The sequence below is a fragment of the Tenrec ecaudatus genome, chromosome 13 (assembly GCF_050624435.1).
Source record: "Tenrec ecaudatus isolate mTenEca1 chromosome 13, mTenEca1.hap1, whole genome shotgun sequence".
Classification (NCBI taxonomy): Eukaryota; Metazoa; Chordata; class Mammalia; order Afrosoricida; family Tenrecidae; genus Tenrec; species Tenrec ecaudatus.
In genome coordinates, this window is record NC_134542.1 from 73704667 (window position 1) to 73728844 (window position 24178).

Consider the following 24178-nt stretch of genomic DNA (forward strand, 5'->3'; position numbering starts at 1 on the left):
TAAAAAACATGTATTCATCAGATCAGGCCAGATAAATAGTAATTTAGGTTTAAATTCAATAAACAGGCACTTGTTTATATAGTGTTCCTTATGTGTCTAAAACATCCAGAAGCTCTCGTTCATAAGCTCAATATAGCCATGCAAATAACTGCCAAGAATTACAAGGACATTTAGGGATAAACGACTGTGGAAGTAGAAAAGGTGTGGGCGCAGGGATCAGGGGAGTGTGGGCAAGAAGAAAATGTCACAGCGTACTCTGATGTTTACTCGGGGAGGCTGATCCCTCCCCAGCGCGACGGAAGTGATGCACGCATCCTATTTTGTTTTTCTTGTCATTTCTATTTTCCATCCTGATTTTTTTAAGGGTGATTTTTGGGCACAGAACAAAATAAGAATAACTGTCACTTACCCTTTCACAATTTATGTAACTGAGTCAATTGCTTTTGACAGTTCTATCACATTTCCTAAAGAAAGAGGTCTCCTTACTTCCTGGGCAGTGAAGTCTACCTTCCCCCTCCTCTCCCAGCCATGTGAGCGACACACGCACGTGACCCTGTGCTCTGCACTTCTCAGTCAGTTCCCAGCGTTGTGTCCAACTGCGGTGACAGCAGGCGGGGAGCTTGTTGAAAAGGGAGTGGTTGGAATGGTGACAATGTTTGAAACCCGACAGGAGAAACAAGGCTGGAGGAACTGAGGAAAATTCGTTAAGGATTGATTGTAAAACAATGCCTCGTGTATCCCGGGAAATTCTCTAAACGCTTGACGTAAATCAACTCATGTCTTTCTTACAGCATGCTTGGGAGACACGTTTTATCATGAGCTCCATTTTGCAGATGGACATTTGAAGCCCGGGGATGTAAATTGTCTGAGGTCACATAGCAAGGGCAGGGTTTAGAACAGAAGTGTACCTTGACCATCATGCTCTTTCCCGCTGTGCAGTGGAAGACACGGTCAGACTATAATAGTGACCAGGGAAAAGATGAAGGACAGCAGGCCAGAACAGAAAATCAGCATATTGTGTCAGGCCAAGTCATGGTGGTCCCATGGAGCTCAGAGTACAACTGGCCTCATGGTGTTTTCAGTGGTTGATTTTTTTCTTTTTTTGGAAAAAGATCAGGGAGCCTTTCTTTTTCCCCAGACTGTTCTGAATGGACTTGTGCTTCCAACTTTTGGGCTACCAGACCACCGCCTGACCTGCAGCACCAAGGTGCTTTGTAAGGACGCGCGCTGAAAACTGAAGGGAAACAAAGCCTGGCGCCCTGGGCGCACAGGGCATCTTGGCGAGAGGGTCTGGGGTCAGAGCCCACTGTTCACCTGTGGCCACCCCTGCTTTAGAGAATCGATTTTCTGCGATGGTGACAACCGTAGTTTGGTTCGGTCACTTTCAGATTTTTATGAGTCAGAATTAAGCACTGTTTTTCCATAGTCACCAGGATTCTTTATTTGGGGGAGCTAGTAAGTGGTGTGGGTGGGGGGGGGGTGGATTAGAAAGAATGAGCTGTTACGCAGTTTCTTTGTCAAGTGTTATTGCCATTAACTTTTGACCAAAAGTATAAAGCGAGTCCCCGGTGCAATAAGGGTTACCTACTGAACGATTACCGCAAGGTTGGTGGTTCAAGGCCACTGACAGGGGCTTGAAACTAAGGCCTGGCCATCAGCTCCTTGGAATTGACTCGATGGCTGCTGGGTTGGTCCTTTTTGTTATATCTTGACTATAAAACCTCAGAGCAGGTTTACAACAAAGTTGTAAAATTGGCTCATTCAAAATTAGATTGCATGGTGGTTTCCAAGTAAAAATAATGGGGTGGGGAGGGGAAAACTGGAAAATCTTCATGGGGAAAAAATTCCATGATATTGTCATGCCGTTTTTCCATGAGCCCTTGGATGTCTCATCACAGGTGGTGCGGGACTAGAAGCACCCCTTGATGTTCACTCGCTGTTTAAAACGCCCCAAAACCCTGACCGCTAGGAGAGGCACCGAAGGGGAGCCTGCTGACTTTCTTATTCTCTCACTTGCTTTCCTGTCATGTCTTTTATCTTTACTGTAGGCAATTCTTATGCAAGAAGCTAAACGTAATTAAATGTGCAGGATGAAAAGATGGCACAGGCCCTGCTGGTACCCCCGGGACCTGAAAGCTTCCGCCTTTTTACTAGAGAATCTCTTGCTGCTATCGAGAAACGTGCTGCTGAAGAGAAAGCCAAGAAACCCAAAAAAGAGCAAGAAACCGATGATGAGAACAAACCAAAGCCAAACAGTGACTTGGAAGCTGGAAAGAACCTTCCATTTATTTATGGAGACATTCCCCCAGGGATGGTGTCGGAACCGCTGGAGGACCTGGACCCGTTCTATATCAATAAGAAAGTGAGTGCTTAATACTTCCTATCACTCTTTTTATCTTATTTCATTTTAATAAAAAATTTCTGGAGCTTACACATACTGCACTATAGTTAATCTTCTACTTGTGAAGCACAGTATAATCAGCAGAAGCATTTATGAGGAATGATATAAATGGTTGGCTACAGTGAAGAGACAGGAAGAGATGAATAATTCCGAGTTTTACAGCAATTGAGATGGTTACCATTAAAACCAACAAGAATAAAGCAACAATTCTGCTGTTGCTGAAACAATAACCTTTGAGCCCGTGTTAGATCATTGGATCATAGGGAGGCAAATGAGAGTCATGGACAGATATTATGTTTCTGGGATTTGAGTTCAACTGTTGGCTCGAGTTTCTTCCACAATTGAGCTGTCTTTTGTTGCTGCTGCGATGCCTTGTTGGACGGACACACGGCAACCCTCTCCTGCGTACACAGATGGAGACACTGGCCAAGCCTGCACCATTCTCACAGTTTTATGTTTGAGACCATTGTTATAGCCTGTTGGTCCGTCTTGTTCATGTCCTCCTCGTCCTCACTGACACTCTGCTTTATCAAACAGAATGTCTTTCTCCGGAGGCTGGTCTCTCCTGAGAGTATGGGCACCTGAGGCCATGTGTCTCCATCCTCACTTCTAAGGAGTATTCTGGCTGTCTCTCCTCCAAGACAGTTGTCTGTTCTTCTGGCAGCCCACGATGCTTTCCAAATTCCAAATCCCATACACCATGATCCAACTGTATCGGTTCTTCGCTGGTCACCTTTATATCTTGTCCTGCTTTCACTTGCACAGGAGGCAATTAAAAATACGATGACACGGGTTAGGTGCCTCTTAGTTCTCAAAAGGACATCTTGCTCTCTAACATTTCAGCAGATAACTCAATTTGCTCATGTAATACATCATCTGGTTTCTTGTCTGCTGCTTCCATGAGTAGTGGTTATGCATCCAATTACAGTAGAATCTTTTACAACTTCAGTCTTTTCTCTGCTTATCATGATGTTGTCTATCTGGTTTTTAACTGAAAAATAACCCTAACTTCTTGCCATCAAACAGATTATGACTCATATTGACCCTCTAAGGGAAAATGAAACTCCCATGGTGGGTCTCTAAGTCTGTAAATCTTACGGAGGTAGAAAGCCTCACCTTTCTCCTGAGAAGTAGCTGATGGTTCCAAACAGCTGTGACCCCGACACCAGGGAGTGATAGAGAAGCTGCTATTGAACATTCTCCTGGAAGATGCAAGGAGCCTGGGGTTGGGGTGGGGAGTGCAAACGGTTAATGTGCTCCTCTGCCAACTAAAAGTTTGGCAATTTGAGTTCACCCACAGGTGCCTCTGAATAAAATCTGACCATCGCCTTCCAAATTTTCAATCCACTTCCACAAAGTCAGCATCACAATGACACATACAAGGCTCCCACCATTGAGAATGGGTTCAATGGCAACTCATTGTCTTGAAGAGGAAGGGAAAGCATTGAGAAGCCTGTTCTCCTAGAGCTACTGGGAGATGAGGACAGGTACTAAGGGGATTGGGATGCAATCTACTGGGGAACTTCTGTTATCCTTACTTCATTTGTCTCATTCTGGAACACAGGCACATCGTCCAATATTACCTTGAAGGATCGGCTTTCCGTTTTCACCACCCACTTGATTCAAATCCCCAATTTGATAATGCCAACAATAATCACATAATACTGTCATCATTTGTTGATTTTGTATTTTTTGTCTTTAAACCAGCTGTGTGGTATTTTAGAAAGAGTGCAAAATAAATGGATGATAATCAGCTCTGCAGTTATCTTGGCATCTTCTACTCCATGTTGTATTTCATATGCACAAGCATAAAAGAGCTCTCTAAAAGATAAGTTAATATCACCATGAGTTGATTGCTTATGAATGAAAATATTATTCAACATTTTTATTCATTGAAGCCCACCTTTTTTAAAAAAAATGGCTGACAAAAGCATCTTCTTTAAGCAACACATGATTTAATTTTATGAGATTGGTATTCCTATTGCGTGCCCTTTCAGTTGATTCTGACTAAGAGGGCTCCTCCCGGACAAAGTAGAACTGCCTCATGGGGCCCCTTAGGCTGCAGATCTTTCCAAGAGCTGGCTACCATCTCTGTTCTCCTACTGACTGCCAGGAGATGGAACCTTCAAATTTTCAGAGCTAATTGTTTAGCTATTGTAGAATCAGAGCTCCTAACTTCATAAAACTGTTGTTGTTGATGATGCTGTTGATGTTGTTAGGTGTCACTGAGCTGGCTCAGACCCATAGCGACCTTATGCACAACAGAAGGAAACACTGCATGGTCCTGGGCCATCCTCATAATGCCCTTACTAAAACTCGTAAGGGCTATATGAAATGGCACCTAACTAGTTAGCTATGGAACTAGCCCTATTACTCTTAAGCAGTGTGTCTCAAAGTTGCAGGCATATGCACATCGACCAAGGATCTTGTTCGAGTGTAGATTCAGATTCCATGGGTCTGTGAAGAGGCCCGGTTCCTTTATTCCCAACTAGCTCCTGGGTGACACTAACAGTGCTGGTACAGGAGCCACGTCTGGGTAGTAAAACTTCAATGTGTTTTGTTGAAAGTCACAAAACATATTTAACTAAACGATGTGTGAGTGCTTTTTGTTTGCTTGTATTGCTTTTAAGCTAGTTCTATGAGAAAAGAAATCTTAACTTGTTGCCATTGGGTTGAGTCCACTCCTGGTGATGCCATGGCTCACGGAGGAAAACTGCTCTCTAGGGTTTCTCAGCTGGAGTCTTTGTGGAAGTAGGCCCACCAAGGCCTATTTCCTGGTGATGATGGGTGGATTTGAACCATGCACTTTTAGGTTCATCGTCAGGCAGAGACCATATATTCCATGCAGAGACTTTAGTTTCATGAAAGGTGGTATTTAATACATACATACTCACCTATTCCAATAACTTAGTATGATATTGAGAGACAATTTTGAAATGGAATTCCTGAGTTTTTTCATACACACACACACACACACACACACACACACACACAGAGTAATAACGCTCAGACACAGGGGGAGAATTCTCCTCTGAGAAATCTTGAGTGGTCAAAGTGAACATTTGCAGAGATACATTCTGAAACAGGACCATGACTTACTTTGACATGATTAAAAGTGTTTATTTTTTTACTTAAAGAAATAAAGTACCTTAAGGAGAGGACTCCGTCACCTTGGCAGCATTAAACCCACTGCCACAGAGACAATTTTGACTCTTGGCAGCTCTATATAGGCTTTAAATATTTATGGGAGAAATGGCCTCCTCTCTCTCTTGAGGAGCAGCTGGTAGATTTGAACTACCGAGTTTGTGATTAGCAGTCCAAAGCATACCTGATCCCGCCACCACAGCTCCTTGGAGAAACTAAGGGGGTCAACATAGAGAATATGAAAACCTAAGTATTTTTTCTACAGGTAAGACATTAGAGCAACCTTCAGCAACATACCTGAAAGCATTGTCCTAGAGAGGGCTATGCGCGAGGCTTCCTAACTGAACTATCTACATCACGTTGACTAAGTAACCAGCTTGCTTACACTCCAGGCTCAGCAAGGAACACTGCGATTTTAATTTCCATCCATTACCAGTCTGCTTAAATGAAGAGAACATGTGGATTGTGCTGATACACGCACTTCAGCGCATGTGATAGTAATATACCTCCCTGTAAATGAGGCTACGGAAGCCTGGATTTATACAACAGACTTATTAAGCTAGTCCTCTGAATGCTGATTGAGTCCATTGTCATTGCCTCCATGGAGGAGGGCCAGGCACCCATTATGAGTGAGCACATCTCATACTGGGAAACATTTAGTCCGCATCTACACCGCCTTCTCCTACAGGCTCATTGCTTTTCATTGGCAGCTGTCTATAAGGATGAAAAGTGGGGTGTTATTGAGGGAAAGGGTAGTTTTTGATGCATCTAGAAGGAGATAATGCAAGAAGCTAATGAAAGAACTGCTGGGATGGAAAATGGTCTGAAGTTTCTATTGACCAAGTGAAAGAAGAAAGCATCATGGGAGTATCTGGCTGGCGCAACAAACAGTTTAGTGCTTCGCTGGTTGCTTGAACCCATCCAAAGGCCCTAGGAAGGCAAGCCGAGCGATGTCCTGCTGCAAGGTCACAGCCTTGGAAACAAGGCGCGCACACAGGGCGACCCTCCCCCTCCCCCAACCATCGGTCATCAGGTGTCAGATTAGGAAGGGACAACACAGTAACAATAACCACGAGCCATGGGGGCTGCCATTAATCAATGATACATTTTTCATAGTTAATTAGATGAGTCGTACGATGCATTTTTAATAGTGTGAAGTGGATCGCAATAATGGCTTAGGGAAAGTAACCATAAAAATACTATCTTTTTTCCTTTCTTCTTTTGCATGTATTCTGTGCCAGACATTGTTTGAGTCCTTCCACTGACATAAATCATTTCAAATAACCAGTGAGGCAAGTGCTACTCTTGCTCTTGTCTTACAGATGGGAAAATGAAGCTGAAAGAAGCCCACACCCTTATTTTTTTTTGCTTTCTATTCATTTTTTAAAAAAAATCATTTTATTGGAGACTCGTACAACTCGTCTCACATTCTATATAAACATCCATTGTGTCAAGCACATTTACACATCTGTTGCCCTCATCATTCTCAAAACATTTGCTTTCCACTTGAGCCCTTGGTATCAGCTCTGCCAACACCTTTAAATCTTTAGACTCTAGAACCAGACCTCTAGAACCAGTCCCTCTTAACTACTCAACAAAACTAGACCTGGTTTTATGAATCCAATAAAAGGGACTGTTAAAAAAAATCAGTTACATTGGTTTTTTAATTTTCTGATAGATGTAATCCTTCGGTAATTGCCTTCAGTAATAAAAATTTGAATATACTTTGAAGGTACGTTTTTTTTTCAGGGAAAATGAAACAGAGGCTTTGTAGTATTGAAAATAACTAATTTAACATACTGACAGCTATCATATGCCTGACCTCATACGACATAGGTAGTGGTATTTTTGTTGTTCTTTAAAGTATATCCTTACATTTCATCACTTCTAAACCAAACTTTAGAATTTATATTATGTATCATCCCCCTCCCCCCCCCCCGCCTCCCCCCTCCCCCTTCCCCACTCCCTCCCCCAACCCCCCCACCCCCAACAAGCTGTGGTTCTCTCGGGCGTTTTTCAGGTTAGGAACATTTCTCAATAAAGCAGAGTCCCAAATTACAAACATATTCCTTGGCCCCTCTTCAGCATAAGCCAGAGGCAATTCGCTGCCATCGAGTCAATCCCGACCCATAGTGACCCTACAGGAAGTGCCCCTGTGGTTTTCTGTGACTTAACTGCTTACCGGGGTAGAAAGCCTGTCTCTCCCCCATCACTGCACCGGAAAATATAATTAGGCGATTCCTCATTTATCAGAACTCGAAGTCTTCTTTGTATTAAATTGTTTTCCTGGAGAAATATGTTGGCTTGTGTGAAAACTCCCAAACCTACTGCCACTGTGCTGGCCATAGGGCTCCGAAGCTCCATTCAAGAGCTTGTAAACTCAGGCAGGAGGTCAGGCTTCACGCCAATATTGCAGCAGAAGCGGGGGAGGGGGAGGGGCAGCATTATGTTTAAAGAATGGAAAAATGTTCACTCTGATTTGGGAGATCATTCAGAGCAAAATTCTCTCCCAATGTTATCAGTAGAAATTGCTTTTTCAGGAAAAAAATGATTCATATTCAAATACCCACACACACACACACGATTAACATTGGTAAAGCGGGACACCAGCGGGACACCATTGATGAAACTCATATCCTGGCAAATAGCCACATGGCAGCCGAAAACCGTATACCCCAGCTTGTCGTGCATTCTTTCCAAAAATCGGAACTTATTTAAAATGCCATAGGACATGGGAAAATGTTAAAAATTGGGACTGCCCCGCCAAAAGCGGGACACCTGATCACCTTAGCACAACTGAAATCATGTTAAAGTTTTTATATGTTACTACTGACCTTGACTGCCTAATTTTTTGGAGCATTTTATTGTGTTGTGGCTGAACGTGTACATAGCAAATTAGTTGTCCCATCAATAATCGCACATTTCGAGACTGGTTGCCATCCCCACTGCCCTGCCGCCTGCATTGTATCCGCCACTCCCGGCTTCTGCTTTCAGTCATGTGCATTCCCTCCCTTCCTGCCTCCCCATTTTTGGTTGGGGGCAAGTGTTGATCTTTTGGTCTCCAATAGTGTCTCATCTCTACAGATTGTTTCAAGAAGCACAGTCTTTCTTAGTGTAACTGTTTATTTTATAGGCCCATCCATTACTTGAGTAAGAGGCAGCCTTTGGAAGTGTCTTGAGTTTTCCATGAAAAGGCTGTTTGAGGACCATCAATCACCTTGGGAGTTTCCTCCAGTTTCTTTCAGCCCCATACATTTGGTCACCATCATCTTTTCCTCTTTCTTTTCGAATTTGACCTTTGTTCTCCATTTTGACCCATGGCAGACCAGCCCTCCAATGGGACCCTGCTCAGCATGTATGGCGGTGGTAGCTTGACACCATCTAATTACTTCTTCCAGTCTGAGGGCAGAGGAGCTGGTGGGTCATGGGCTATTATTGATTGCTTGCTAGTCTTTTGTTTGCTTCATTTTCCTTTGTTGTAGGTGGGATCTAGTTGCTTAGATATAAAAATTTTGACTGCTAATATTACATAGTCTAATCTTATGAATTAAAAATGAAAACCCCGCCGCCTTAGCAGTGTCACCTGTGCCCGGTGGATGATCCTAATGCTAGTTAGGAAGAGTTTGCTGATACCTCATCACAGAGTCAGTCAAATGTATAGCTTGCGATTTATAAAGAAAACAAATGCTCAATTCCATGGTCTTAGGTACAAAAAGTAAAGTGAAGAAAAACTGCCTTTCCTGCCTTTTATACTCACAATTCAACAATCCTACCTATCCAAATGGAGCTTGTTAGCCATGGATCTGAATGTATGGAATCAAGCTCTTAGTTAAAGGGTAAAACCTACTATTAAGTAAATGGATATGTAAAATACATGTATTAAAGGTGAACAGCATCTTAAAGGTAAACCCACATTTAATTAAAGCAAGTATTTATTTGCGTTAATTTAAAAATTGTGGGGGGAAATGTAGATTGCAGGCTCTCTAGATTCAATGGCTTATAATAACTTCTAGTCCTCAGGGGAACAAGCCCTACACATAAATTGCCACTTGGCTATAATTATAAGCAACATGGAAGCCAGTACAAATTAATATACGAAGACTTACTGGTAAAGGAAAACAATTAGGGAGTATCCAAAGGCAGTGCGATTTATCTGGAAAGAGGATGGAGGAGGTGTTTTTGATGGTTAAGTCCGTTCCCAGAGAGCAAGGAGTCTTAAATCTGACTGCACACTGCAATCATTTGGAGAGGTTTGTTTTGTTTTTTAATACTCATGTTTGTGCCCATCCATCAGAATTTCTGGATTCAGTCAGTCTGGGGTGGGATCCAAGTATTGGCAAGCTAAATATCTCCCTGGGAGATTCAAAGAGGCAGTCATGCTTAAGAAATGCTGATACAATGATGGGTCATTCTAAATGGAACCTTATTGTGAGGGGAAATTGGAAGGAGTTTGCATTAGATGGTTTCTCAGGTAGCACCTCATGCTAGGATTCTATGAAGCTTGTTATTTTCAAGGTCACAGAGGGAGAGGTTGACAAGTCATGGATGTGATTGGCAAGTGGGTTGAGTTGGCTGAAGCAGCAATGCCCCTGACTGGATAAATTAAAGGTAACCCAGGAGATAAGTGGCAGGTAATCACAGATTGCTGAAGCATAAATGCTAAATTCATGATCCTAGATATCAGGGGGGTATGATTTTAGCCCAGATTGCATAAGAAATGAGGTATTGTTTTTAGCTTGATTCTCAATGTATCTGCCCCTTCTCCATGTTATCAGCATTTCTGTAGACTTGGGAAAACAGGATTATGGTTTCAAAGCCGAAGTACTTCAGGAACAATGGGAAGCCATCATAAACGTTGGAGTTAAAAAGAACTGATGTACTTGAAACATTTATAAACAAATATATTGGGCAATGGGTATAGATTAATTTTAAAAGTTACAAAAGATGGAAGAATTGGAGTCTGTAAAGCCGCCCTACAACTTGGTTTAAAAATATATTTTTTAAAGAAAAGAAACGTGTAGGACTCATAGTTTGTGTTAGTAAATTGGAAACATAGAGATAGATTAGATAATAGTCATTCTTGCCTTTGTTTTTAGCTACCTGTTAACTTAGTGGGTGAAGCACATGTTTATAGTTGTGCTATACAAACTTGTTTAAATGAACTATTGTGAATCAAATCAATTTTGAATTTTAAGCTATTTTGCATAAAGTAAAAAAATTCTTCATGTATGTAAGCACTCTGATAAACCACATGCTAATGTAGTAATTTCTATCTCTCATATGTTTTCTTTCAGACTTTTATAGTATTGAATAAAGGGAAGGCAATTTTCCGATTCAGTGCCACCTCTGCCTTGTATATCTTAACTCCACTAAACCCTGTTAGAAAAATTGCTATTAAGATTTTGGTACATTCATATCCTTTTCCTGTGGATTGTCTAAATGCTGTTTCTAGTGACTGGTTTTGAAAAAATGCCATTCTTATTTTAAACATGCACAATAGTCTTTGAAATTAATTGCACCACGGTTGGTTTAATTTGTGCTCATTGGTCTTCTGCTATTTCTAACAAGGTCATCAAAGGATGACTATTCTAAAGTAAAAAAGTAATCATAATAGTGATTATATAAGTGAAATGCATTTTAGTAGTAGGGACAACAGCATACTTTTATTACCCGCACTTATATCACACATAGCCACTGCCGAAGAAACAGAATCTGTGAGGTACATTATCAAATGCTCAAATGTTTGTGCGCTAATTGGCTCTGTTTCTCTAGCACCTAGTTTATTCATTCATTCACAGTTGAAAAGTCTTCTTTAAGATCCAACAATGGGCTTTTGCGCCTGGTTTCAAATATATTTAAAAGTTAATGAATTTAAGACTCTAAGGGCGGCACTGAAAATGTATTTACTCAAGAGATGACTTGGTGTGGGTTACAAGAACGTTCTCAGGTAAGCAATGATAAAATAAAAAGATGATCCTCTCAGCGAGTGCTCAAGAATGGGCATTCTGAAAAGGCACACCCAAAAGCCTAAGTCAAAGCGGAAAGAATAGATGGAGGACCAGGTGCTCAATAACCTTCGGGTACAACTAAGTGCTTTCATGCTATGAGTCGGTATCGGAAGCTATTGACATTTTAAAGTAAAGTAAATCACATTAAAATAAGGATAAATGTCCCTGAAGTCTGGATTAGGATTCCAAGAGAAATTGTGCAACCCATTTTCAGGAAGCTTCACAATTGGCTCTTAACTGTGGGATATTTTTGGTATGATACGAACTAGACACAGGTAGACAAGTATAGGACTTGTTGGATTTCGCCACAGTCTACACCAGAAATTAAAAGGTCAGCTATAACACTAACTCAACAGCAAAAAAAGTAATAATTTCCTTTATGTTTATGTTAACTCAAAACTCGCTGCCATCGAGTTGACGCTGACTCATAATGACTCTACAGGGCAGGATTGAGCTGCCTCTCTGAGTTTCCGTGCCTGTAACTCCATCTTTCTCCTGCAGAGAGACAGTGTTTCCAACAGCCAATCTTGCAGTTAACAGCCCACAGTGTAACAAGCACACCACTGAGGCTTCTATACGCTTAGGTTATCATCCCTTAAAGAACTAGTTATAGGATTGCTACGTGTCTTACAAAATATCTTCCTATGAAATTCAGTCATACAGGAAAAAATATATCAATGTAATCTTTTAATATACTGGACTATCCCTTCCAGTGATATTTTATTCATTAACCTTATGTGAGTCCTGGAGATTTAAAATTACACAACTTTCACACTTTCACCATTCTATGAACTTGCTATACAAGGGTCATTTCTCTCCCTGTGCTATTTATTTCACATAATTGTTTAGCATGCAACGTAACACTCATTGGCCTCAAATAGAGCTCTTTCTCAATTACAGTGAGTTGTGTGAGGCGACTCAGTAAAATGGAAGGAAAAAGAGTGGACCAAGACTCTATGGCCAACTTTAAAGTTTCCTATTATGCTTACCATTGTTTTAAAATAAGTAAAATTAATTTCAGTTAATTCATTATAACTAATACTTTTTATATTGTAATAGTCCTGATAATGTACTTGCATTTATTCCTTAACGACAATCTACTTTATTCAGCATGCTAATCATGTGCACTATTCTGACCAACTGTGTATTTATGACCTTGAGTAACCCCCCCGACTGGACGAAGAATGTGGAGTAAGTAGGAGTAACTTCTGGGAAGGAGGGCGCACACTCACATTCTCTCTAGCAGTCTTCTTATGCCGCTAGTCTGACGTACGGTCTCCACTCTGTCTAAGAGAATGTTAGTTCCATAATGTGAAAGAAGATAAGGGGAATTCTTTGGGGAAGTTTTCTGCAGTGAGGTAAGTATGTTTCCTAAGAGATTCAATGATACTATCTGTATAAGAGAGCTGGTATACAAAACCTATCACGTAGCCCACACGTTAGGAATCAACCACAATTATTAATGTTGAATAAAAGATGATGTGCCTTTGAGTAAATGGATGAAATTATTATTTTATTAGAATATATGTATATTCTTAGAATAATAATGAAATTATTACTTTATTAGAATTTTGCATCTGACCAAATCTTTTTAGGTAGTTATCTCGATATTACTATACTAGACATGTTGATTGTATGACTTGTTATGTTTGCTATATTACTGAAAAATGCATTTATTAATTTCAGTTTATTAAATATTTGGGTTTTATTTAAATAAGTTCTCCAGGTGTGTTCTGCGAAGGAAATAAAATGTCCTTTGCAAAACTGCAATGAAAAGAAATGGGCCTTATGGAGAAGAATGATTAAGGGTAGATCGCTCAACACTGAAAAAGTTTTATAAACAGATCAAAACAATTACAAGCCACATTAAAAAATACACTGATCCTGTTAAATTCACGGCTAGTCTCTGTGGCAGAAAGACATAAAGATCAGCTCCCGTTAAATTATGACCTAGAAGACTTTCAGGGCAAGTCAGTTGGTGCAGGACGTCACCGGGAGCTGAAGTGGACTCTCCGGCACCACACTCTGGCCACCGTGCTTCTCTGCCTTACATTTGCCTTTCACCTTTCCTGCCTGGGGATGGAGGCCCTCGTGGCCTCTGTACAACATCATCATAACTGGCTTCAAAGTGGCTCAAATCAATTTCAGTCACATCCAACACAGTCACATCAGAGCAATTTTTAATTTTGAAAATTTGGGTGAAGAGGAATGATGACCGGAAGGGGAAACATGACAAGTTGAAGTCCTGAAATCCAACGCCTTTAGAGGGGCATCGTCAGCTCTTTCAGAGGCCTGATTCTGGAGAGTGGGCTTTTGCCGGGACTGTGGAGAGCAACACGTATTCAAAGCAGAGAGGTCAAGTTGGCATCTTTGCCCTCCACATTGCTATCCCCACTCAGCTGGTCAAGAGGTTTAATTGCTGCGCATTTCACCTGCTGCATTCGTCTTCCAAGAGGAGATTATGTTGCCAGCAGGGTGTCAACCCCTAAGTCCCCCTATTCTATTTTGCCAGTGTACACACAGTTTACCAATTCAGGTCCATTCTAGTTTCACTAGGAAAAACTGGTTTGAAGCTCTGCATCAAAATAAAACATTTTATTCAATATTTAATACAAGGAGAAGGTTTTAGGAGCAGTTCTTGAGAACACTAAACCAGACCTTGCTTGAATTAAAAGAAGGCCTTCTGATGGTTTTTAGAATTTGTAATATGGTTGTTTTTGATTTTCAATTGCTAAGTTCTTCTCTTTAAATGTGAGAAAACTTGTCCTGATATTTTGGTAACATCAATATGTTGGGTACAAGTGGCTGTCCGTACGTATTTCTGAATAACAACATTATTCTTTTATTTGTCAGTCATGTGAGGTTATTTATATAAACATATGGAGTTATGCATGCCAAAGAATCATGTTATAGTATACAACAAAATGTGTTTAGGCTAGAGCCTATATATGTATACTATAATACAATGATGAGGTGTTTGTTTTTATTCTCAGAATAAAAAAATAACTAGTGTCATATAGAAAATAAGATTATCATGACATAAATGATCGGTTTTTATTTCTAACTTTTTAATGATTTGATGATAATTTATTCTAAGTCACTTTTGTCAGTGATTTGATTGGTTACATAATTTTTAATAACTTGAAAATGTTCCCTCAAAATTATGACAGCAAAGCCTGTTTTCATATTGAGGCAAAAATCTTAATTATGATTTGGACTTTAATGAATGGAAATACTTATATAAAGTATTTTGTTGGCTTTTTCCAACTGGGATCATCAAAACATTTAAGCATATATAAATAGCATTTACTTGTATAACATCATTAAGAGATAAAGGATCCAATTGAATTTGTAAGACTCTCTTTTTTAAAGTAATCATACCAGCTTAGAGATAAAGTTGTGATTTCCCTCACATGAAAATATTCTTAGCCTTATAAACATTTTCCACTTGACTTTTGCAGTAGGAAAACGTTGCAAAGTTTCCTGCTCAATTATGTCTAGCCACTTAATAGCAAGGTAACAGAAACATAACATGTTAGCTGTTACTGCTAAAAATAATTCCAAAGGAAAGAAAAAAAATAAAGAAGTTCTGAGATGAAAACAGACGTTATTGATAATACAAGAATGGGCCTGTACAAAGGCATACCCAACAACATGAAATACAGCAAGGGTAGTATTGTACAAGGAAAGATACTCATAGATAGAATAAGTACAGGGAGAAAAAAAATTTTTTAATCTGTGATGATAAAATCCACAGCAAGATTAGGAGCTGAGTTGGAAAAGAGCCCTGAAATATCAAGGTCCCCTGAGACCCAATTATGTGTTTAATCTTGTTTGGGAATAGAAACTTTTGCACCCCCTGCTCTCTGCATAGCTCTGCCTCAAATGCTAAACTCTAAGACTTCCTTCCCTGGAACTCAGTGCTCACCATCTACTCCAAATGCCCCATAAATTAACTTTTTCAAAAACAATAATAGGAGTAGGGACCGTCGTCTAACAGTAACTCTATCAAAGCCAACCAAACTTACTGTCATCAAATCGATCCCAACTCTTAGTGACTCAGTAAGATAGGACAGGACTGCCTCGTGGGTTTCCAAGACATTAACTCTTCACGGAAACAGACAGCTCCATCCTTCTCCCACATAGTTGGCTGGTGGTTTTGAACTACGGACCTTGCGATGAACAGCTCAACACATAACCACTATGTCACCAGGACTCCTCAGTAATTCTATATCCAAAAACAGGCTCATTGCCATCGAGTCAATGCCAACTCAGAACAACCTTATAGAACAGAGTGGAATTGCTCCTGCGAGTTTCAGAGACTGTAACTCTTTACAAAGTAGAGAGCCTTGTCTCTTCCTCAGAGCAGCTAGGGGTTTCTAACTGCTGATCTTACATTCAGCAGCCCAGTGCATAACCACTACACCACCAGTGCTCCTCAGTATATCTAGAGAAAACTCTGAATTACCTGAGCACAGACCACAGGGCATGAGCCATGCCTGTGGTAAGCAGCATATACATACAAGGTGTCTCTTATGCCCTTTCATGGTAACAACTCTCTCCACAAGCAGAAACAGCATGGTTGTTATGTTTACTACACAACAATCCCAAGTAAAACACAAGTTAACATAAGCTTTGGGCAAGAGAATATACTTCTCCCTACTGACGCCAGCTTTTCCTATCAAGAAGACTTAGAAATCATGATTGTACCTCATGATCGCAGTTGAGTTGGCAGTGGAAAAAGAGCAAGAATGCAATGATATGAAGCTGTAGATGTGAAGAATTCAGTGTCTGTTTTCCCTTGATGTCATTGTTGCCTCATCTGTCAAAAGTCACTGCTTGAGAGACTGTAGGCAGCCAAGAAGAGGATGCAGATCTGCACAGTTGGGACCTCCCTGTACACCTCACACCACGTGCCCACTTTCTGACAACCCTGAAGAAGGTGTTGGCGCTGCAGAGAAAGGGATCAGAGAAGAAATCTCAGGAAGAAACATGGATAAAGTGACAGCTCCAAGCAAACTTTCTCACAATTACCCAGAAGAAAACACAGAAAAAGTACCTCCAGAGCCAGAGGAGCGCTCGGGCAAGTGCATTGAACCTTGGAATAACCAAGAAACCTGGAATGTCCTCCAGGAATGCCAATGCCTTAAACATGAGGTACACCTGGATGTGAGGAACAGAAATACAGTGCTTTCAAATGCAATATTTAAGAACTCAGACTCGGGACATCAAGAAGCAGTGGTGACAATGTTGAGGCATGCTGGCAGACCTTCAGGACTTATACAGGATGCTCTCCAGGCGGCCAACCTATATTCTCTCTGGTGTCCTAATGGAGATGCTGGCGTAGCATCCTGCAACACAATCCCTAGGGCAAAGTCTACTGAGCCCCTCTGTGTGTAGGCGTGGCTAACATCCCATATCCTGTGGACTGTCCGCACACCACACTCTGGATCCCAAGTAGCCTTACCGGACCCATGGATGCTGAGCCCCTCGAAGTCATCTCCATCCCTGTGTCCTTTCTTTATCCCTGAGATCCCCAATATTGTAGCAACTGTGGTCTACCAGTAACAGATCCAAATTCCTAGGAGAATCAGTGGAATACTGGAAAAGGCTGGGTGGTAGAGTGGGAAATGTACTGGGCTACTAACCGCTAAGCCAGCAGTTCAAAACCACCAGCTGCTTGGCATTAGAAGGACGCATTTCCCTTAAAGAGTCACAGACTCTGAAACCCAAAGGAGCAGTGCTACCCGGTCCCACTAGGTTGCTATGAGTCAGAATTAACCCGATGGCAGCAAGTACAATATACTCATGACTCCTAATAGCCCCCAAATCCAAAGGTATTATTTAGCATAAAGATATAACACGTATAATGACAGGAAATGTGAATCTTGAAAAGGCTATGCTGAATGTACACCTGAAGTAAAAACTTTTTTTTTGTTTTTGTTTTAAACATTTTATTAGGGGCTCATACAACTCTTATCACAGTCCATACATATACATACATCAATTGTATAAAGCACATCTGTACATTCTTTGTCCTAATTATTTTCTTTTCTTTCTTTCTTTTCCCTTTTCTTTTTTTACATTTTATTAGGGACTCATACAACTCTTATCACAATCCATACATATACATACATCAATTGTATAAAGCACATCCATACATTCCCCGCCCCAATCATTCTCAAAGCATTTGCTCTCCACTTAAGCCCTTTGCATCAGGTCCTCTTTTTTTTCCCCCTCCCTCCCCGCTCCCCCCTCCCTCATGTGCCCTTTTTAATTTATACATCGTTATTTTGTCATATCTTGCTCTATCCGGAGTCTCCCTTCCCCCCCTTCTCTGTCGTCTCTCTCCCAGGGAGGAGATCACATGTTAACACATTAATATTATGAAGAATCACTCTATCCCTACTTTAAATAAATTTCCAAACATTTATTTAGGACATTTTGAATTGTATCAAAAGGCTTTTGATATCTGTCGATGTCCAGATACTGTACTTATTTTCTTTCTTTCTTTTTTTTTAAGTAAAATGATGTTTTTAATACAATTATATCTATCCAGCTATAAGAAAATGCAATCAATACAACTGCTATTGAAATCTATGCACCAACCACAAAGCCAGTGATGAAGAAATTGACAATTTAATATAGATTTTTGTAAGTAAAAGAAGGAGCTAGTACATGTATAAAATACATACTACCCGTACTCCTTGATATGTAATTTGCTAAGAGGTTAGGAAAGAAATGAATTTTAATAAGAAAGGACCAAATCTTTGTGGCTGGCTGAAGTACTCTGAAGGCTAAATTTAAATCGCAATTTTGAAAAGAATACAACATTGGGGAAAAAATAACAAAACACTCTCAATTACTTCTTGAAGAAACAGAACTAGAAATGATTTATATTTCTGACCCTTGAGGGAAAGAAATGTGCTATATCAACAACAGACAGAAAAGTCTTCCTACGTCTTGGAGAGAGAAGTGTGAATTTTTGCAAGGTTAAATGATGGGTCGCATTGCACAGAATTTGTTAGTTACTGCTGCATTGTAAAGTTCAGGTATTCTGTTTTATTCGTGAATTTTGATATGTATAGGTACATATATAAAATACTCAAAAACTCACGGCCATCAAGTTGGTACTGACTCATAGTGACCCTATAAGACAGGGTAGAACTGCTCTGGTGAATGTCTGAGCCTGTCGCGGTTAATGGTAACAGAAAGTTTGCCTGCCCCCTTAGAGCAGTATAAACACTAGAGAACTAAAGTAGTTCTGTGGTTATATGTAGGAATATGAATAGAAGCACAGGTCTATCTTTCTGACTTTATTAACTATGTGTGAATCTTAAAAATACTACTGAGAAGTGGATTTTCTATACAAAACATGTAAAATATTCCTGAGAATAAAACTGATCATTGACAAACTAGGAATATTTCATTTCAATAAATGCATCCCAAAAAATCTCTAAAGCTATGCTGTAGCAAGTAGCCATTAGTCTAAATGGTTGAAATAAAAAAATGTTAAATTAATTAGTTCCCTTAAATATAGCATTAAGATTAAGCTCCTATTTTTATTGCAGGCTTCAAGAACTTTTAAAACTACATATATGTTTTCCACTCTGTTTCTATCAGCCTTATCACAACGGGCCGAGGCTTGATGCTGTTCATAAAATACAAGCCAAAATGGAAATAGTCTTAAAAAGTTAGATCAGTTTGTTTTCATCATCAGAATAAGCTATCAGTTTAATTTGGCCATCTACTCACGTTTGTAAGATGAATTCAACTAGAGGGTGCTGTGGGAAATACAAGCACAGAGCCAGGTGGTAGTGAATTGAAACACTGCAAAAGTATAGGATCGTCTGTATTTGTAAATGACTCTAATAATCCAAACAGGTTTCATCACTTTGGCTTGAACACCTTCCCTAGGTACACGTTCACTGGAATCTACACCTTTGAGTCGCTTATAAAAATCTTGGCAAGAGGGTTTTGTCTCGAGCATTTTACCTTCCTCCGAGATCCGTGGAACTGGCTGGATTTCAGCGTCATCGTGATGGCGTGAGTGTGGTTTGAACACGGGAGGGGCTGCTTCACGGGTGCGACGGTGCTGAGGGGCACACGTGAACCGTGGCGTTTTCTTGTTAGCTCAATAAACTACACGCCTCATAAGCTTTGAGACTACAAATAAGAATACATATTGCAAGATAAATACATTTGGGAAATAAACTATTCCTGGAATTACTGTCTCCTCATCAAAATGAAGTTATTCATTGACTATAGTTTAATAGCTTCCAACTGTACCATTATTAGTTTTACAAACAAACCTGTTTCTATGAGTGGAAGTTACATTTGAATTACAGCAACCAAATTTAAGTTCATCAAAGCATCTGTGTGCAGCCTGTGCAGTCCCCTGGCGCCTATTTTAATCCCCTTGTTAAACTCCTGGGTCCCGATATGCCAAACCAGCCTTCAGCCTTTACATAGCACCAACCTTGCCTGAACATCCAAACTCTGATTTAATTCTGCAGGTCCGTGACAGAATGCGTAAACCTAGACAATGTTACTGCTTTTTGAACTTTCAGAGTCTCGAGGGCTCTGAAAACTATTTGTGTAATTCCAGGTAAAGAAGTATCGGGTGTAAGGTGGTAGATCCTTTATATCTCCAATTTTTCTTTTGTGTTCTTGTGTTCGTGTGTGAACTCCCCGACTACAGATATGTGACAGAGTTTGTGGACCTGGGCAATGTCTCCGCCTTGAGAACGTTCAGAGTTCTCCGGGCACTGAAAACCATCTCCGTCATTCCAGGTGAGAGCGAGGCGACACATTGAGGTTGCGTTTAAATGTACTGCCATCATCTGGAAGGAATGTTGGGGGCACGGTGGGTTAAGCATGGGCCAGCTAGCCAAAGGTTGGCAGTTTGAGCCCCTCGACAGGAGAAAGATAAAGCAATCTGCTCCACTCAAGATTGACAGTCTCAGACAGCCTAGGGAGCAATTTCACTCTCTCCTGGACATCACTGTGAGCCCGATTCAACTTGGCGATAGGCTTCTTACACTTTGGGATTGTAAGGAAATTGAGGCTGAAGTCACTTATCTCATTAGATTTATTACTTAGTGTTCTGCTTAGTCTAACTCCAGAACACAAAGTGACATTTCAATACCAGGTGAATCCCTAAAATTTTAGACATGACAAGCTTATTTATAAATCAGCCATTGAGTCTGAGTCAATTTTAGGTCACATTGATAAAAATACTAAGTTTGCTCTTTGGGGTTTGCTTTTTGGTTTGCATTTCTGATGTGTTTTTTTTTGCATTGAGAAAATGATTTATTATGAGGGGGTTGCTAATTCATTTGGATACTATAACTCACTGTAAATCTATTTTGAAAATGAATCTCCTCTAAAGGCGGGCAATTATTATTGAAAACATGCAATTTTTATTATCTAAAATGTATTTCCTCCTCTAAATCACTGCTGTGTCTCAGCCAATATAAAAAAATAAGTTGGTGGGAAATATCCTAATAATATACAAAATAAGACGTGAAAAATAACTAAACTTTTCACATTTTGTGGTAGAACATAAAAGGAACATCCCCCCCCCCAAAAAAAAAATACCTGCCTAGACATTTAAACATTCATATTGACTCTCCAGGAAGCATGCTGTTCATAAATAAAGCTTACTCCTCATCCATTTTTCCAAGCTATGAGCCTGCCCATAAAACTCTATTGTCTAAATAGTCCGAGCCATCTTTTGGAGGAAGAAGGAGAGGAAAATGGATGTGTTTGTAAACGTATATTGTGTTTACGGCAGACTTTGGAAGATGACCTTTCATTCTTTACTCAGGCTTAAAGACCATCGTGGGGGCCCTGATCCAGTCTGTGAAGAAACTCTCTGACGTCATGATCTTGACCGTGTTCTGTCTCAGTGTCTTTGCCCTGATCGGACTGCAGCTGTTCATGGGCAACCTGAGGAATAAGTGCTTGCAGTGGCCGCCAAGCGATTCGGCGTTTGACACCAACATCACTGACTACTTTAATGGGACAAGGGATTCAAACGGGACCTCCGTTAATCAAACAGTGAGGCCATTTAGCTGGAAGGATTACATTGATGACGACAGTAAGATGTATTGCTAAGTTTGGTTAACCGTTTACGTTGCTAAACACATTTTCACTATAGATAGCTTTGACTACTGGTTTCAGGCTATCATTATAAATGCCTTTCATTGATGACAACTTTTTAAATAATTTAGACAGGGAAACACATTTATCCTATTGTGCTTAGAATTAATAGGCAATGAAATCTTTTCTTTCTATTAATAGGTCACTTTTACGTTTTGGATGGCCAAAAAGACCCTTTACTCTGTGGGAATGGTTCCGATGCAGGGTAAGGAAAAAAATTGTTGTTTGTAGCTATATAACCATTTTCCAAGAGGTAGATAGTGAAAAATAAACAAATGTAGTCTTACAGATATCTAACAGCGTGGTGCTGTTAATGTAGAAAGTACTTTCTTTGGCTTGTTGGACTGAATATCCCTTTGACTTTCCTCCAGAATTTCACAGGTATGACATTGCTAAAATATTCCTCCAAAGACTTAAGTTTCATAATCAGTCTCTTGTGTAAAAACATGGGCTTGGGAAATACGGGGAAGGAACACATGATGGCCACATTCTGATTGATATGACTATGCATTGGCAGGTTGACTTTTGTAGTAGTTGGAAAAGATCTAGGCTGGAGCATGCGCTCCAAGGTGCAAGGACTAAGGGGGGAACTGAATTGGGTTTATTTTTACTCTATTACTTCCCAATAGCCCACTTGATTATTTGATTTTATTGTTGTTGACAATATACACAGAAAACAGACACCTCTTCAACTGTTTGTACATACACAATTCCGTGACATTAATTCCATTAAGTTGTGCAACAATTCTGGTCCTTTTCTGAGTTGCTCCTTTTCCATAAAAAATCAATGACCCCTAAATTTCCTATCTCATCTTTCAAGTTTCTAAAGTCAATTTGATTTCACACAGATATATGTTAAAAAGAAAACAACACTTAAGCAGATTTTCTTTATTGGTTAAGTTAAATTATGGTTTGGGCATACGAAGTCTTCTGTGTTTGTGTATTTTTTCATTTTTTCCCCTGAATTCGATGAAGGTGCATAGAGAAGATAATCAATTTTACCTTCAACTATTCATATGCATTTTGTTTCAACACATACATTGCAGTAGCCTCAATAGACCATCACTTATCCAACTTCCTACTTATGTTTATTTCTGTTGCTCCTTTTTTTCTTCTAAACTTTGTCATTGGGTAAATGCTGTCCTTTTGAGCTTAAATCTTTTATTGTTCTAATGTGGAGCTGAGTTCAGGTCCTGAACTGAAGGGTAACTGGGGATTCCACAAGCCTCTCTCAGACTAGTGAGCTTCATCTCTCTTAATGACTTGGAGTTCAAGTGTTTTTCCCTCTCTATCTTGGTCCTTCTAATGCAGTGGTCCTCAACCTTCCTAGAGCCGCAGCACTTTAATTCAGTTCCTCGTGTTGTGGTGACCCCACGACCATAAAATTATTTTTGTTGCTAACTGTCATTTTGCTACTGTTATGAATCGGGTGACCCCTGTGAAAGGGTCGTTTGACCCCTGTGTTAGTCTGGGTATATTAGAGAAACAAATCCACAGAAACTCATATGCATAAGAGAGTTTTATATAAAGGGTAAGTGCCCATCAAGAAAACATCCCAACCCAGTGCTGCCCAAGCCCACAAGCCCAACATTAACCTATATGTCCAACACCAAACCACATAATCCTCCTCCATCTCACAAAACAGATGCAATGACAACAAATGCAGGAGGAAAGCCGAGTAAGTATACGTGTACGCATCTCAGCCTGGCAGGGGTCTCCACATGGCTGCAACAGTACCCAGGGCTGCATCGGGGTAGGTCCATGTGGCTTCTCCTCAGGGATGTCTTGCAGGAAGTGAGCCCTGCCAGCTGAAGCAGGGAACTAGCTAAAGCAGGTGCACCCTGGTCTGATCATCAGAAAACAAGAGACCCGAGAACTTGAAAGGCAAGGCTCACCAAGCCATTTATCCCCTCCCCTTCAATTAGTCCCATGTGTTTATTGGCCAGGTTAGCACAATAACCTTAACTATCTCAACCCCCAAAAGGGTTGCGACCAACAGGTTGAGATCCGCTGTTCTAATGTGATCCTTGACGAATAAGGGATAGTACTGGTCTTGTGGCTGTGGAGACTGATGTTTCTGTGAACCATGAGTCCACTGTACTAATTGTTTCTGCCTATCTTTTGATTTTTATCACACTTCTTTCTTCTGGATTGGGAGAAAATAATAAATATTTACTCCTTAGATGGCTACTCACGAGCTTTAAAGACCCGAGATCCTACTCCCCAAACTAGGAGGTGGAACCCTGTTTTCATGAACCAGGTTATGCTAGCTGAGCTTGGTACCCCCAGAGACCATGATTCTAAACCCCCAGGCCCAGCGGCTCAGTCCTTCCGGGTGTTGGATTATTTCTAAGGTTTCTTAACTTTACCCCCTGGCTGCTCCACCGCATCCATGTGTATATTATAAATACACAGATACAAATATCCTCTGGGGAAAGCTCTCTGTTTGTCTCCATGACTA

At 40.4% G+C, this 24178-nt stretch overlaps 1 protein-coding gene across 3 annotated transcripts in view; it reads left to right on the plus strand.

The window, feature by feature from the left end:
* The first annotated feature begins 2098 nt into the window (after positions 1–2098).
* Positions 2099–24178, plus strand: part of LOC142423798 (sodium channel protein type 3 subunit alpha) — an 85651-nt gene continuing 63571 nt past the window's right edge. For all 3 annotated transcript variants that reach the window (XM_075528878.1, XM_075528879.1, XM_075528880.1), the window contains exons 1-7: positions 2099–2362; positions 10840–10958; positions 12655–12744; positions 19471–19599; positions 20255–20346; positions 21383–21655; positions 21859–21922. In XM_075528878.1, the coding sequence (XP_075384993.1) occupies positions 2099–2362; positions 10840–10958; positions 12655–12744; positions 19471–19599; positions 20255–20346; positions 21383–21655; positions 21859–21922 (1031 nt within the window). The remainder of the gene's footprint in view (positions 2363–10839; positions 10959–12654; positions 12745–19470; positions 19600–20254; positions 20347–21382; positions 21656–21858; positions 21923–24178) is intronic.